This window comes from Panthera uncia, chromosome B4 (assembly GCF_023721935.1).
Source record: "Panthera uncia isolate 11264 chromosome B4, Puncia_PCG_1.0, whole genome shotgun sequence".
NCBI classification, from domain to species: Eukaryota; Metazoa; Chordata; class Mammalia; order Carnivora; family Felidae; genus Panthera; species Panthera uncia.
Window position 1 is genome coordinate 18,534,578 of NC_064809.1, and position 17,687 is coordinate 18,552,264.

A 17,687-nucleotide genomic window follows, 5' to 3' on the forward strand; every position below is an offset into this window, starting at 1 on the left:
CTGTTTTCACACTCACTGCAAATTACCTTCTTCAGGGCGATGTGCCTATCTCATAGCAAATTATTACTCTACTTTAGTAGAAAACAACCGCTTGTAGCAAAAAAAAAAAAAAAAAAGATACTGCCAAATGCAGTATCAACACGGTATCATAAATTATGACTAATGCAAAAGAAGACTGGAATCTTCTCTGCTTGTGTCATGGAAAATCGATCAAAACTAGAGCCCATGTTTGCGCAGTGCAATCTGGTAGATGGTATTAATATCGCAGAGGCGTTATAACTGGGGTAAACATCCGTCCCAGTCTGCGTGGGACTGCCCCAGTTTATGTCTGTTGTGTGAAACAACTGTTAACGCAACTGCCGTTCACTCTCAAAAGTGTCCTAATTTGAACAATAAACCCATCATATGGTCACCCTATGTATACTCATATTCCCTGCTTGTTACATATGGAGAGATACAGAACATAAAAACTTTAAAGGCCGAATAGCCACATGTGAATTTAATAATAATAAAAGGAACATCAAAGGTATGTTCCATGCTGAATAAAGAACGTAACCAATTACTATAAAATTCGCAGGAAAGAGAGGGAGATTAATCAGGGGCAATTTTATCAAAGAGGTAGAATTTAAGGGGCATGCTGAAAAAAAACAAATGTTATGCCGGGCCTAAGCAAAGAGGAAGGGAAGACGGCATTCCACATAGAAGAGATGTAGGTGTGGTATGATTTTTTAAAAACATTAAATCAAGAAAGGGCAAGAAGCAGCAAATTACTCAACTGTACCTTGATATCTATGCATTGGTATGGGGGTGACTTTAATGTAGATGCAGGTTAGATGTGACAAGCTTCAAAGAACTATGTAATCTGGGGCGCCTGGGTGGCTCAGTTGGTTGAATGTCTGACTCTTGATTTTTGGCTGAGGTCATGATCCCAGGGTTGTGGGATAGAGCACCCCCGTGTCGGGCTCTTGCTGAACGTGGAATCTGCTTAAAATTCATATTCTCTCAATCTCTCTCTTTCTCCCCCTCCCCGCCCCACTCTCCCCTCCCCTTCCATGTGCTCACTCTAAATAAATAAATAAATAAATAAATAAATAAATAAATAAATAAAATAACAAAGAGCTATGTAATCCGTACTTGATTCTACAAACAATGCGAATCAATTTTGTAATAAAGAAGCAGTTGAAAATGGTGGTACGGAGGGGACTGGAGAAGAAGCTAGGAGAGTAAAAAAGCCCTTATAGGAGAGTTCAAGGCTGTGTCAGCAGTCCATGTGCAGGTGACAGCTGCAGGTGGAATTAGGGTACTGGTGCAGGAACAGAATGGGGCCAACTCGAGAGCCACATGGAGGAAGAAGATAGGGTTTGGCAATTTTCACCTGCTTTGTGTCAGAAAGTGCTTTCAATCAATGATCTTTGATTCTCCCTACTTCCCGATGAGGTCTGCAAATGCAGGCATTCTTACATACCTATTTTATAGATAAGGTAACGGAGATTCTAAGAAACGAAGCAATTGCCCAAACCCCTATAGCTGAGTAGTGGGAAAGGTGGGGAGGGTATCCTGATTCTTCGCACTGAATATATGGCATGAAGAAGAAAGGATTACAGGTAACTCCAAAGCACAAAATCTGAGCAACTGAGAAATTACATTTTTTAGCAACAGATTTAGAAATATCAGAAGATGAAATTAGTTTAGGAAGGAAAATGAGGGGATGAACTTTAAGCATGTTTGTCTTGCATTGATGGTCCAATCACAGATGACCCTCTCAGAGAAATCAACTGAAGAGAAAGAATGGATTGACATAAAGCAGTCAGGTGAAAAAGCAAAAATGGAAGTCACAGTAGTAGAAATTGAAACCCCAGAGAATAAAGAAGAATGCTATGGGAAATAGATTAGAGCGTTTGTGGATAAATGTGTGGGTAACACGTGGATAGGGGCGCCTGGGTAGCTCAGTCAGTTAAGTGTCCGACTTTGGGTCAGGTCATGATCTCTCGGCTCCTGAGTTCGAGCCCTGTGTTGGGCTCTGTGCTGACAGCTCTGAGCCTGGAGCCCGTTTGGGACTCTGTGTCTCCCTCTCTCTGCCCCTCCCCTGCTCATGCTCTGTCTTTCTCTCTCTCAAAAATAAATAAACATTAAAAGAATATTTTGGGGGGACACCTGGGTGGCTCAGTAGGTTAAGCGTCTGACTTCCACTCAGGTCATGATCTCATGATTCGTGAGTTCAAGCCCCACATCGGGCTCTGGGCTGATAGCTCGGAGCCTGGAGCCTGCTGCGGATTCTGTCTCCCTCTCCCTCTGCTCCTCCCCTACCTGCCCCCCAGGCTCCGTCTCTCCCTCCTTCAAAAGTAAATAAACATTAAAAAGATAAATAAAGCAGAAAGTTTAAGAAGGGAAGTAAAAAAAAACAAGACACAAAAGAATTGTTTAAAGTGCTCTAGAGAAGCCACAGAATGAGGGGAAAAAAAAGGTACTAACTTGGCAATGAGATCATTTGTAACAGGAGAGAATGCAGATCCAGGGAAGGGCGCAGGCGCCAGACTGAATGAAGCCTGTAAAAAATGGTTTTGAAACGTGAAGGCAGTGGATTCAGTCAGAAGCTCAAGAGATATAGTACTGCAGATACAAAGAAACATCAAATACAGGGCTTTTTGATGTGAAGCGTAGGCACGAGGTAAAGAAACAATGAAAGGAGTGTTTCAAGGCGCCAACGGAGGAGGGAGGGATAAGTAACTTCATAGCACAGACAACATGGAGTAGGAGAGGCAATTAACTGCAGCAGAGGAAGAACGTCTTTTCATTTCAGATGACGAAAGATGAGTAGATGTAAAGGCATTAATGAAGAGAAAGGGAAAAGGATTAGCGTCTTCCTAAAGGCTTAGCCTTCTCAGGGAAGAAATGGGTGATGATCTACCAGATTCAGGGAGGGCAGCATGGGGTTGGATGGAGTTTGGATGTATCACAAGGATTTAACAGGAGAAAAGTAATCACTGACTTCCCAGTTAACAGCGTGTGATTCTTTGTGGCTGGGTTAATCTGAACATGTGACCTTTTTCTGTAGTAGTTGGGACTGCTTAGGGTCTGGAATGGGAAAACATAGAGGATGAGGATTTATGATTGGATTTGATTGTCATACCAATGAGGATTGATCGTCAGAGGAGGGAACAGGCAGTAAGGTGACTGGCGGGCCACCATGGAATTCAGGCCGGCAGAAATTGGGTAGAGCCTGGATGAGACCAGTGGAAGGCGGTGACCCACAATCTGAAGGATTTAGAGACCAGGCTGTGGAGGGAACTGTTTAGAGATGAGATAGAGAATGAGCAGTGTAGAAGACATAGAAGTGGATATTTTCAAAAGATGGGGACTTTTATTCTGCTCTCTGTCTTTATAGTCAGTCTGCCCACAAGCGTCTACGATGACCCAGATTCAGTTGAAGACCGCTTTCCTCAAAATGCATGGAATTCATTGTCAGATACTTTCAGCAAGCAGATACTTGATTTCAAACCTCTTCTCTGTGCATTTATAGCTTGTACTGTTGGTTAGCTCCTATTCAAGCTTTTGTAGGCAAATATCTTATTTTCCTTGAATATGCTATAAATGCCTTGAGTTCAGGGCTGTGTCTTACATATCAGTGCTTGTATAGTAATTTTATTGGCTGACTGAATGCATTTACAGCCACACGCATTAACTAATAGTCACTCTCTCCCGTCATCCTCGCTTGGGGCAACAAGATGGCCAATAATGAGTTGAAGTCAAGAGGAGGAAAGGAAGTCAAGCAGAAAGCTTGTCACTCAAGAATCTGGAAGCTTGTGTCCCTCGTGGGGCATAAACAATAGAGCAAGATCTATGCAGGTCAGCACAAACACTTATTTTCAGTCTCCTTGTGCACCAGAAGGTGAACCAAGGGAAGGGCATTGAGACCAGTCTATCCCTGCTGCAGGTAATAAGGAGGTGCATTGTCTATAGAGAATGGAATAATTATAATAAACCTGGCTAAAACCAGGTTAGTGTTTCATCATCACCGTGTGCCTGAAATTCTAAATTGTGTCAAAATCTTTTGCTCATCTCATTGCTAGCAAGTTGATTCAGTTACTGTCGAGTTTTACCAACATAGTTTATATGTAAACTTCCAGTTAGTACAGTTTTATGACATATCCTTTAGTAAATACTGTCTTCTATATGGAAGTTAATTCAAAGAACTCCGGGTTATACACACCTAACCCCTGATCGCAGACTCAGCCACATGCACTCATTTAGGGAATAAACTCATGGGAATCTGGAGTCTTTTGCGCGTGTTCAGGCTTAGCGGGTCTCCAACCCATATAGCGCCACATATGTCTGTGTTAAAACGGTAGATTCTCATTCAAATAAGAACTTGAGAAAAAGAAAATAAAAACGCACGCAAAAAAATAAATAAAACCGCAGATTCTAAGTGAAGCATGATGACACTGTGGTTGAGAAGGTGAAGTAAGGGAACTTTAGTTACTTCCTTTCTGTTACCGCAAAGCACAGATCATTCTCTTGAACATTGCAGAGTTGACTCATTTGGCAGTATTCCTTCATGTGTCTTTTTTTCAAAAATACATTAAGTCATTTGTGTTTTCTCTTTTTTTATGGTAACATTTATTTCATTTTTCATCTGTAATGTTTGTCACTGGCATGAGTATATCTAAGAAGTTTAAAACAGGAAGATTTTCAACTGTCTGCATTTCCCTTTTGGCCATTACTATTATTCATTTCATTTTATGGTTATTACCAAAAATAATGTTGTCTTCAAGAGGAGGGAAATGTCGCGTAACATTTATTCTAAGAATACTTTAGCTTTAGGGGCACCTGTGTGGCTCAGTCGGTTAAGCATCCTACTCTTGATCTCAGCTCTGGTCTTGATCTCATACTCACAAGTTCAAGCCCCGTGTTGGGCTCCATGCTGGGCATGACGCCTACTTAAAAAATAAATACTTTAGCTTTGGGAAAATGACGTGAGTAATATGATGATTTTGTTAATCCCAGTGGACAGCTGTTCTCTACCTGCATTGAGATAATTTTCATCTTGGACATGTACTCACTATGAGGATACTAACCGATTTTTCAGGATCATCCATAGGACAGTTCTAGAATGAAGGCAACATACCCATGGAAAGTGGTGATTATAGGTTGGAGAAGAGGCAGCTATAGGACAATAAGACAACTTCCATGTGAAGAAAAGCAATGAAAATGAGTTGAAAATATGTAAAAGAACACCCAGGCTCTGCTTCACATAAGAGTTACTGCTTGTAATTCTTGGCCACAGCAGAAGACAGACAAATCAATTTGAGTTACTCTTTTTAAGGAAAAAGTGACTTACAATTCATGGAACGAGGAGGCACAGCCCCAAATAGGAATAGTTTATTTTAATTAGATTCCAAGTTTGAATGGCAGGGCCCGAAGCCATTGTGTTTCCCTACAGATAGGGTTGCCAAATAAAATATAGGACACAGATAAATTTTAATTTCAAATAATAAACGAGTAATTTTTTAGTAGAAGTATGCCTGATGCAGTATAGTTTTGGGAAATTATTCACCGTTTATCTGAAATTCAAATTTAACTGGTGTTTTGTAATATTCATTTGCCCAATCTGGCAACCCAGATTTATAACTTAATAGAACTTGTGTTGAAAGAACGTTCAACACAAATTAAAGGGCACAGAGAATAATTTGCATTTAGAAGTAATGAAAAAGAAAAAGAAATATCCTCCCCTTGGACAGTTCGGTGTTATCACAGCTAAATACGTATGGAGAGGTTGACCCAGATGTGTGCACGCATGTTCAGTTCCCACAGAGGTCCACTGGAGACACACAGGAGATCAAACATCAATATTTCTTCAACCACCCACTTTTAAAGAATGCTCCTGTTTGAAGAGCCTGTAGACCGTCATCCCCGCTTGCTATTCACTGTGTGTGGTGTGGACCGACAAGCAGTGTCAGCATCGCCTAGGACCTTGTTGGAAATGCGGGGTCCCAGGGCTCCCCCCAAACCTGAATCCGAATCTGCGCTTTAATGAGATCCCTTGTGACTTGTATGCAGAGCTAAGTTCGAGAAACGTGCATTTAGTTCGATAGTTGCCAGAACATGCCCTGAGATAGTATGGGATGCAGAGGCTCCCTCGGGACTCAGGGAGGGTTGTGCAAGCAGGGCGCTGTCGTCACAAGGAAGAGAAACCTATTCTCCAGGCTGCTGGTGGGGCTTCCAGGTAACATTTCATGGGAGCAAAGGCTCAGTGGCTTAAGGGTTTTTTTCTTTTTAATTAAAAAAGAAGAAAAAAAGTTTGAGAAACAGCAATCTAGTTCCTTTTACCGCCCAAGCGGGGAAACCGAGAAGCAGCGACAACAGACGGCTTTGCCTCAGTGCTGTGCTGGGACGTGCCAGGTCTGTGATGCTGTGCCAGTGTCACCATCCCAGCCTCTGTCCCCTTCCCTGCAGTTCACCGAAGGAAACGGCCCGCAACACTAACAGTTTCGGAACGACTGCTTGTCAAGCGCCATCACACATCGCTGGTGTTTTCTATCTGGGCCTCGAATGGCCACGTTTGCCCCTTTCCTTTAACGCTCCCACCTAGTAACCTCCTTGCCAGAGCTCATCTAACCCACAAAACATCTCTCTGCTTTGCGTGCAGCTCTGTACACGCTGCTGACTGCGGGCGCCCTGCAGGTTTGTTTGTGGATATTTCAGCTAATTATCTTGCCACAGACCATTGAGACCGATCTGGATGACGGCTCAATTAATAGTTCTGAGGGAGTAATTAGGGAAAATACCTGTTCGCACAGCCCACGCCAGTGCCGACGTCTCTACATGAACATGTACTCCTGAATGTGATTAATCACATAAATAATTCTCAGAAATGGAAGTAGAGATCACCCACGCATTACACCCAGCAATGTTTTAGGGCACGACATCCTGAATCTCTGTAATGAATTAACATTACGGTCTGGTTTGAATTTTTCAATTTTCAGCGTACATCCAGCTCTGTTAGCAAGTGACCCCGTGGCCCCTATCAGTTTCCATAGCAATGTGAATTAGCCATTCTAAAAAGAACACAGATTTGGACATATCTAAAGCCTCGAGTAAGAAGTATAAACGCCAGGTTGTGACCCATCATGCTTCATGGCAAAGCCAGACATCATACCCAGGTTTCTAGACTTCTTGTCTTCTGGATAGGTGCCTCATACTATACCAGCAACATTCAAGATTTTTCTGTGAGAACTAAGTCATCAGTCATTCCATTACGGTCCTAGAACTACCCTGTTTTTCTCACTCATAAGGAAATCTCTGAACTGCAGATTGACACCTAGAAAAGCAGTTTCAGCTAGGACTAATTTGTATAGATTTCCATTAAATCTAGGAATCCTGGAAAGTTAGTGGAGGGAGGCACGAGGGAAAACGGTAGAAGAACCATGACACGGAAAAGTTTTTCAAGTCCTTTTTGTCTCCCCAGTGTTAAAGTGAGTTATCTCAGGCAAGCGGGTATGAGGATCCTGTGATTTTAAAGATTTTTTTTTAATTTTTTTAATGTTTATTTATTTTTGGAGAGAGAGAGAGAAAGCAAGAGAGACAGAGTGTGAGCAGGGGAGGGGCAGAGAGAGAGGGAGACACAGAATCCGAAGCAGGCTCCAGGCTCCGAGCTGTCAGCACAGAGCCCAACGCGGGGCTTGAACTCACGAACCGTGAGATCATGACCTGAGCCGAAGTTGGACGCTCAACTGAGGCCACCCAGGCTCCCCCCAAGGGTCCTGTGATTTTAGAGGAAAAACCTTCAGGTATTAATTTACAGACGAGGAAACAAAGTGATTTATTTAAGACCATTAATTGGGGGCACCTGGGTGGCTCAGTCGGTTGAGCATCCGACTTCGGCTCAGGTCATGATCTCATGGTTCATGAGTTCAAGCCCCGAGTCGGGCTCTGTGCTGACAGCTCAGAACCTGGAGCCTGCTTCAGATTCTGTGTGTGTCTCTCTCTCTGCGCCTCCCCTGCTCACACTCTGTCTCTCTCTCTTAAAAATAAATAAGGATTAAAAAAAAATTTTTTTAAAGACCATTACTTGATTTGTGATATGTGAAAGCATTTTAGAAAGGAAGCAGAATTGTGGTGACGTTACTGCTCTTTGTTCAAAGTTTTTAAGGCTAAGATTGAGATATCAAGGAACTGTCAAGGAATGTAAAATCAGATCAAATTTTTAAGACTCTGGTGTGTGACATTCGTTGGATTTTGTTATAAATTTTAAGGTATTATTATGGGGGAGAAATGCCCTTTCTTTTAATCTAATCGAAGTCTGTAGAAGCAATTATAAATTTTTCACTTTTGCACAAATAAAATACTAGTGTTGAGTAATTTTGTGGCTAGATTATACCTATTCTATTTTGTTCATCATTAGGATGTTTATTTGACACCTGTGTTCAATCTTACCTTTTCAACCTCCATTGAAAGTCCCTTTCTTCTGAAATGGTTGTGTCTTCCATATGGAAAGCATGTTCTATACTTTCTTTGGTCACATGTCCTTCAACACAGCGACCGGCACCATACTAGACATTTCAAGTGTTTAGTAGATAATTTGTGTGTTCTCTTTTGGCCCAATAATTCCACTTTTGAGCATTTATAAAAGGAACTGACCAGAGATATTCACATCAGGTTATCAGCAAAAATACTCATTATAAGATTATTTCTGTTGCCAAAAATTGGGGGGTGGGGGGGAAGCCTCAGAATCAAATTGACTATATAAATGATTCAGTTAGAGGTAATATGCTCTACAGATATTTAACATAATACTGTACAGGGATAGTTTGTAAATACTTTTCAGTGTGTGCTTAAGTGCAAAAAAAAAAAAAGATTTTATAAATCTTTGTGATTTATGTGCAGTGATTTCATGTTCCTAGAAATGGATATAAGTGACATACACCGATAGTTGAACCAGAGTACTTGTAAATGGTGAGCTCTCTAGTCATTTTAAATCTTGTTGGGGTATTTCTTTTTCTTTTCCCGACAATGAGTAGTAACAAGTTAAGAGAATTTTTTCTTAACGATATGCATTTAATTCAGAAAATAAGTTTGTACCGCGTTACGAGTGGAAACTTCACTGTCCGACATTTTTGCACTTTCTATTTTGAGTACCTCTGTGATGAGCTCACAAAGCACACGACAGACTTGACCAGTAATCCTCCAGTCTTTCACCTAAGACAGAAAAGTATCAACTTAATGATTCTGACTTATTAACGGGATAATGAAGTTGCTGGTAATGTTATATGTTTAAGACTGAAACAAACATAGAACCATGGTCACAGGTTTCACATGAGTTGTACTCAGAAACCATTGGATTTGAAGACCCACATGTTATAGTAAGGAGAATTAACATTGGAAGTGGGTAGAATCTCATTTTAAATCTTGGCCCTGCCATTTGCTATCTTTACAGCAATGTTTGTGCAGAATGTAAATGATCCCATTGCATTTTAATGCGATTATGTATGTGAAGCACCTAGGGTAAAGTATGGAGTACAGCCAAGAGCTTAATAAAATCTAACGTCCACAAGCACCATCATTATCATTTCAACAACTGTGCTCCTTTTATTTAAAAAAAAAGTTTTAGTTAGACAAATTTGACATGTCACACTGTATAAATTTAAGTTGTATACCACGTTGCTATGATCCATTAATAAAAGGTTGTCACAATATTAGCACATTTTATACTTACAGTAAGTATTATCTATATTCAATATACTATACATTAGATCTCTGTAGCTTAACAGTTGTTACAAGCTTAACACCGTCAGTCTTATCCCTCCAGCTCCATCTCCTATTAACCACTGTTTCATTTTTTAACAGGTTTGACCGTTTTAGACTCCACATGGAAGGGATACCATACAGTACTTGTCTTTCTCTGACGTATCTCACTTAGCATAACGTGCTTAAGATCCATCCATGTTGTTGCACATGGCAAGATATCCTCCTTTTTCGAGGCCGAGTAACATTCCCTTGTGTATACGTACGTCTTTTTTACTCACTGATCCATTGATGGGCATTTCCGTCATTTCCGCATCTCAGCTATTGTGAATCATGCTGCAATGAACACGGGAGTGCAGATACCTCATCAAACTCCTGTTTTCATTTCCTTTGGGTGTCTGCCTAGAACTGGAATGGCTGGATCATATGGTAGATCTATTTCTAACTTTTTGAAGAACCTCCATATGTTTTCCAAGGTGGCTGCACAAAACTACAATCCCACCATCATTGCACAAGGCACTGTTTCAGTGCGTCTTCATTAGTACCTGTTGTCTCTTATTTTTTTGATGATCATCTGTGCACCTTTGTTTTTTAAGTTTATTTGTTTTGAGAGAGAGAGAGAGAGAGAGAAAGTGCGAGAGGGGGAGGGGCATAGAGAGAGAGGGAGTCCGAGCATCCCAAGCAGGATCTGTGCTGTCAGCACACAGCCCGATGTGGGGCTCAAACCCGCAAACCACGAGATCATGACCTGAGCCGAAGTCAGAGGCTTAACCAACTGAGCCACCCAGGTGCCCCTGTGCACCTTTTTAAGTCACCTACAGCACAATGTCTTTATGTGTGCTGGGTTGTACATTAGGCCTCGTTCACAGGGCTGTACTTGCCAGCTGGACAGGTAGAGATTAAGGGCAAAGACATAGTGGTGCTTTTGACTAAGAGAAGGATGAGGGCGGCCGTACTCCAGAAGCCCAATTATGAAGGAACTGAAACCAAAGTGGGGGTTCTAACCAGTGAGCACAGCAGCAGATTGACATTTTTCCACATGCCGGAGTGATCAGGAGTTACAGTGTGCATCTCCCTAAAAATGTTCCGTGTTTTTCCATCGATGATGAGTTTTAGCTCCAACAAAGACACCCTCTCTTTGTCTTCACTTCTTTTTCTGGAGAATAAGGATCATTCCGTTTCACTTAACACCGTTGGACTTCATCGGCTAACAAATAGAAAACATTCTGACCACATAATGTTACATAGGCAGTAAATAATATTAGTAATAGGCGGAATGTAATTGCCTTGATTGGTATTTTTCCAGAAAGTAGAGCTAATACTCATTCCTACCTGATGTGAAAATTCTTCTACACCCATTAATCATTGCCCGTGGAATGGAACTGGCAAATCTAGAAAGCTGCCAAGTGCCAGTATATCTACACTGATATTTAACATTTTTCACATTAAAATTCTTTAGGTAGAAATAAATTGTAGACAGAAATAAACCTCCTTCAGTACTCATTGTCTCATATACTCCAACATGGCAGGCACTCTGATAAATGGAATAATCGTTTCTAGTGTCACTGGGGCCGTGACATGCGTTTTAGTGTCTTTTGCTGCTATAACTTAATAATTCATTTCAGCACTTCTATTTGTAAATCAGAGAAGGTTTGTTTGATGGACAGAGCGCTGGGGAGAAGTGCACTTCCTTTGTCAGAATAAATAAACCGTATTTTAGGATTACTGTCTACCTGTGCAATTATTCAGTTCATAGGCTTGAGATTGTCTACGCCCTCTGATGTTGGATTCTGTTTTCAGGGCACGACATCTGTTCATTTTCAAGCACAAAAAGTCACGTATGGGAAGTCAGCTTTATAAATAATTTCGTAAGGTATCATGTGATTTTCCTTTTAGTTTGTTTGCCAGAAAGTCTAGCACCTAAGTTGAAGCCCACTTCTAAGAACGGTGCAGAACTGTATGGCCTTATGTTTTCAAGCAAATTAATAAATAAAATGAAGTGATTTTTTTTCTAGAGAAGAGGACATGTCAGTGGCTATATATTTCAGGAGATTTGTTTTTTAATACAGTTCAGTGTTTTCTCGTTGTACTTAGACACTTATAGAATCTTTTAGACATAAATATGCATGAGGCGTAAACTGTGACTTTGAGAAACTGTCATTCCTATGGGGGAGGTGCCAACAGTATCATAATCAAGATGCAAGCCTGTGTAATTCCAGCTTTGGTACTAATATGACATAATTCAGTGCAATGCAAAATTTAATTCAGAGGTTCATCTAAAATATTTGGCGACTATTTTTCTTATGCCCATCACCCTGGTATTCATTATTTTTGCATTTTCTGTTTCAGAGACGCCCAAGCAGATGGCCTGCGATGAAGTTTCGAAGAGGTTCTGGTCATCCTGCCTATGCTGAAGTTGAACCAGTTGGAGAGAAAGAAGGTTTCATTGTATCAGAGCAGTGCTAAAATTTCTAGGACAGAACAGCACCAGTGCTGGCTTACAGGTGTTAAGACTAAAAATCTGCCTATACCTTTAAGACACATACAACACACACACACACACACACACACACACACACAGGAGCCCTAAGCTGCTGTAGCCTGAAGGAGAGGAGATTTCTGGACAAGCCCAGCCCAGCCCAGGAAGGGGAGAAAAAAAAAAAAACTAAAGTTTATGCAAGGTACCACTGACCGCTGAACATAGAATTCCCTAATGGGATGAATCTATAGTTCACTCAGAACATCTCCTGTGGATTTATCAGAAGTATGACAAGATTACAGTGCTATTGGCTTAGGTGCAGGGTTGCAAAGGGATCGAGAAAAACAATAATAATAAAGCTTTAGTTCATGAGGGATCTACACCTTTGCTTCAAATATTCTTCTCTAATGTCTCAAAGATAACGGTGTTCCAAAGCCTGAACGCTTTCTCTCAAAAGAGCAATGATGAATGTTTCAAGATTGCTAAGAAAAATAACTGACTCCTGCAGGAGCAAAAACAAACAACAAACAAACAAACATAAAACGAGAGATTTTCTATCTTTCCACCAGACGTGTGGCAAAAGGATTTTGTTTTTCTGGTCTAGATCCAATGGTCCCAACAAGTTCATTACTTTACAGAATGAATCTTTTATCCGTGCAGGACGTTCACACTATGCCTCCCTCTTCCTCGTTAATGAATGTCCTTCCTATGGGCTGTGACAGAATTGCCAAACTCAGCTAAGGATTAGGAGAGAGGGAGTGGCACGTGAGGTTTTCAGCTCTCCTGCCTCGGAATAAAACACTTCATTATTTTTAAAGAAACGTTGCCTCCATTTTCCCAACTATGAAATCCTATGAAGCCACAGTTGCTCTTGGCTGAAGGAAACAAGAGGAAACAATACAAAGACCTCCTTAATTGTTTTTCAAGCAAAAATGTTAAGGAATTCTAAACATATGGGGATTTTTGGCTTTTTTTTTTCCTTTTTACTCTGTGCCGGTTCAGTACTAAAGGCCCATTTCATTGTCGATTCCTGCCTGAGAAAGCCATTCAAGTCAGCATATCCCTGGCGATAAAAAGAATGAAAGAACCCTGCTGAATCATACAGTAATTTTCTTTAAAGCACATAGTAGTTACATAAATATATATATAAATATATTTTTGTTTATAACTAACACAAGGCAGGCTCTTGTGACTCAAAGAGTGCATTTTGTCATCAAGACAAAACAAATGCAAAGTGCGTTACTGCATACTTCCATAGAGTTGTAAAATAATCCTTAATATTAGAATATTTTTATGTCGCTCAGCAAAAGTGGTTGGTTCAATTAGTCGCAGTGCCGATCATTTTCCTGCCTATTTGAGCCACTCTTTCATTCATATCAACCCCTTCCCTCCCTGGCTAAATAAAGCAGAATGCTCCTTAGATGGATCTGTCATCTGCCCCGTCATCACAATCCAGATTTTGAAACTTCTCCATGAATGAGAAACAGTAAGGCATCGCTTGAGGAGGAAAGTGGTTAGTATGTATACTGAGCTCCCAAAGTTGAAATTCAGGTACTGTGTGTACAATTTCATCCACATCTCGACCCATGAAGCTGACATCCTGTGCCAAGAAGTTGCAGGCGCGTATAGGGTCCAGTGTCCCACATTTGCAGATTCAGGTATCCGGAAGCAGAGATGTATTGTAAGTAGCACTTTACTAACGCTTAGCATCTGTACCCAGTGTCTACCTTGAACGACATCAGTCTACTAACAGAGTATCGTAGTTTATCTTCACAGCTGTCTGATGTAAACTCGTGCCATCTCCCATCACATATATTTTGCTTTACATTTTTAAATACTTGATGAGGATGATACTTTTTTTCCTAACCTGCTTAGTTAATCATTGAAAAAAAAAAAAAAAAACCTAGCAAGCAGGATGATTGAAGGATGTGATGACAATCTCTGCTGTAGCTGCATTCAGTCTCTATGAAATATCCCAGCTTATTTCCGTGGAGTAGGTTTGGTCGGCTAGCAATAACCAAATGACATGCCAATGTGACTGGTGCAACTGGTATTCTACAAAGACATAAGGAACAGGTAGACGATTCCTTTTAGGATAAGATGACGCTTCTTCCACTAGCTTCTGTGATAGGTGTGGCTTCCAACAGCAGTTGATTGACAGTTCTATAAATCTTGTGTACATATCCAACTCCTTACACAGTTCTTTGAACTAGCAGTGTTCTCTTTATTCCCTTCAGAGCTTATCTTCCATTTTCTATTAAAAGAATTGACAATTCTGTAAACAAACAAACCAAAACCAAAACGAAACAAAAACATAAAACTCTGTATTGTTCAGTGAACTAAAGCACCAAATAACAGGGAAAACTTTGGAAGTGTTGAGAAAACTTCCTCCCGAAACTAGAAGTTGAAGGTGGTAAGAAGTTTCTGCTGTATATGAATCTTTTGGTGGCAAAGGGAAAAGGCTTGCTAATCCCTTTTTTTTTCCTGAAATTTTTATTCTGTTTTGTATTTCTGGTTTGATCCTGGTGCCCATTTACTGCAAAGGAAGAGCAAACGTACATGATGTTTCTGGAAATTCAGAATGGACATTGATGCTTTGGACTTTACATACATTATGTATTAGAAAGGATGCATCTGTAAATCGCTTAAATACTATGAACGTAGCAGCGAGAGAATAACAATTTTAAAAAGTAAGAATAGCAAAAGATACATACAAACTTCTGAAGAAATCAGGTAGATGGTGCTACAGAGGAAATAACATTTGGTGATTAGTTAAAGGTATTAAAAGTCAAGGAAAAATATCTTAAGGCAACCAGATGGCACTGACCACAATGTTGGTTTGTTTGTGAAGCATTTGGACTTTTAAGATATACTAACAAACAGAAAACTAAAGTTCAATGATAAAGTACAATTTACCCCCAATTATTATTTTAGTTTGAGATACCTAGGGCATTTGCTTCTCTCTCACAGGTAGCTTCTAGACCTGTGCTGTCCAGTATCATCTCCACAAGCAAAATGTGGATACTTAAGTTTAGTTAACATTAAACTTTAAAAAAGTTCAGTTCTCCAGTCACTAGTCATATTTCAAATGCTCGATAACCACATGTGGCTTCTTGGCTTCTATATTGGACAACACGTAGCATTCCCATCATTACAAAAAAAACTCTACCACTCAGTGCTGTAGAGGTCTTTCCTTTTAATTCCCTCTCCTTGAACAAAAAGGAGAAGGAAGAAAAAGAGAAGATTTGGAAGTTCTTGGGGATATCTAAGTGTTTTTGATCTCGGAAAGGCAGCATGGTATGAAGAAAAGAATGCCAGCTGACACAGCTTTGAGTCTCCACTGTGTTCTCTTGGGAAAAATCACTTTAACTTCCATGAGGTCTCAATTTACAATTTTGGAAAATAAAAATATTTTTGTTCTGTCTCCCTTGCAAGGTTATTATTATGCAGATTGGCTAAAGGTACCGATGTACAGACTTTTAAGACCTTATGTCAGTTTTAACCCACATAAAGCACATCCTTGGTCCAGCATCTGCACAAATTTGCATTCAGAGGAAAACAAGTCCATCAATCCTAAAAGCATTCAAAGACAATCAAATCGATACATGTCTGGAGAAAATGCCAAAGGAGAAATTGCTCAAATTTTTTCCCCATCTTAATACTTTCTCTTCGTATTTCCTCTACGTCACGTCTGTCCCAACTTTTACTTCTCTGCCATGACAAAGTCCCTGTGGGTATCCTTCGGCTAGCTCGATTCTTTATTACATTAGTCACTTAGTGTCTCTAGTTTCTTGGGATGCCCCAGTTTACTCTTTATAGCAGAGGGAGGCCCAGGAGCCAACCAGTAGGCTTCTCTTTAGAAGGAAATACCTCAAACACGAATATTTATTTTACCGCTGTAACACAAATCTAAAGGGCTGCCACATTAAAATCTAAAAACACGTGGGACTTCATCTGAAATGTAAAAAATTGAAAAAGAAAAAAAAAAAAAAAAAAGGATTACCATCATTTTAAATCCTACTAATCTGCAGATAATACATATTCTGATTAGTATAATGTATTAGCTTCTGGGGCAAAAAATTCTTGTCATTACCTTCCCTTGGCAGAGTGTAAGTTGGGCTATGTCTCCTAGTCTAGTGCCCATTTGAGAAAAAGTTTTGCTAAAACCCATGCCTTGATTCAAGACACTGTCATTCCATGACAAGAAATTCATATTTAAATAAGACTCACTGAGAAACAGATCCTACGGGTTAGGGTTTCTTCCTCCTCGAAATGTTATTTTTCTCTATATTTCCTCAGACATTTTTCAGATATTCTATTACAATGAGCTTTACTAATTCCCAAAGATTGCTCTTGCTTGTACTTTCCCATCCCTCCCCTCTTTTGGCATCGGCATCCATATGCCAGAATGATGGCAGCTCAGCTCACCCAAGCTCTTCATCGTACAGATCAGAAAACTGGTGCCCAGAAAGATACGGTAATTTTCCCAGTGTCGGAACTGGGTGTTGAACTTAAAACTCCTGACTGGGAATTTATGTTACAATTTTTTCTTGCCTACACCTGTACCCCTTTATCAGCAATGAAGGCCGACCAAGCAAGTTAGGAGGACAGTCTGTTTGAAGGCTAACTTTATCTGTGATATTGGAAATCTGCTGTCTTATAACATGGAACATTGGACTGATCTTCCTCTATCATGTTCTTAAGAATAATGCCATCGTTGGGGCTCCTGGGTGGCTCAGTCGGTTAAACATCCGGCTTCAGCCCAGGTCATGATCTTGTCATTCTGAGTTCGAGCCCCACATCAGGCTCTGTGCTGACAGCTCAGAGCCTGGAGCTGGCTTTGGATTCTGTGTCTCCCTCGCTCTCTGCACCTCCCCCGCTTGCACTCTGTCTCTCTCGCTCTCTCCCTCTCAAAAAAAAAAAAAAAAAACAACTTTGAAAAAACTTTTTTTAATAAAAAAAGAAGAATAATGCCATCGTTACAACAACCAGTGATTTCAAGTTCTCACTACTGCAGTGTCTTTATGTAGTTTTGCGTGGCCCTAGCAACCCTACCTGGGGCCATCTATCAGCAATACTACTTATTTTTTTGTCATTTAAAATTGTTCTACTTTTGTTTCATTTCTTCCTAAATATACCTAAAAACAAAGAATCTTCATAGCGTATTTTCTTACAGCATATATTATCACAATCTTTATTTGCTTTTTGACACTATTTGAACATTTTTGCCCTAGGAAGGTTTCTTGAACACATATTATGAGGTCTGTGGCGTTACCTATGACCTACTCATATTACCTTGTGTTTGCAAAGCACTTTACATTTTGTGGAGCACTTTGATGCATCCCTTTATTTGTCCATCCATTCGACCACTCAGTTCACTTAAATATTTATCGAGCACCTACTGGAACCAAGTTCCTATGCTGGATCTTATGATATATAGTGATAAATACAAATAGTGAGAGATTGG

General features: G+C 40.2%; 1 protein-coding gene across 1 annotated transcript in view; it reads left to right on the forward strand.

The window, feature by feature from the left end:
• PLXDC2 (plexin domain containing 2) overlaps positions 1-15,644 on the forward strand; it is a 446,547-nt gene extending 430,903 nt beyond the window's left edge. Inside the window, exon 14 of the mRNA XM_049624674.1 lies at positions 12,091-15,644. Coding sequence (XP_049480631.1) covers positions 12,091-12,207 — 117 coding nt within the window. The 3' untranslated portion in view covers positions 12,208-15,644. The remainder of the gene's footprint in view (positions 1-12,090) is intronic.
• The last annotated feature ends 2,043 nt before the right edge of the window (positions 15,645-17,687 follow it).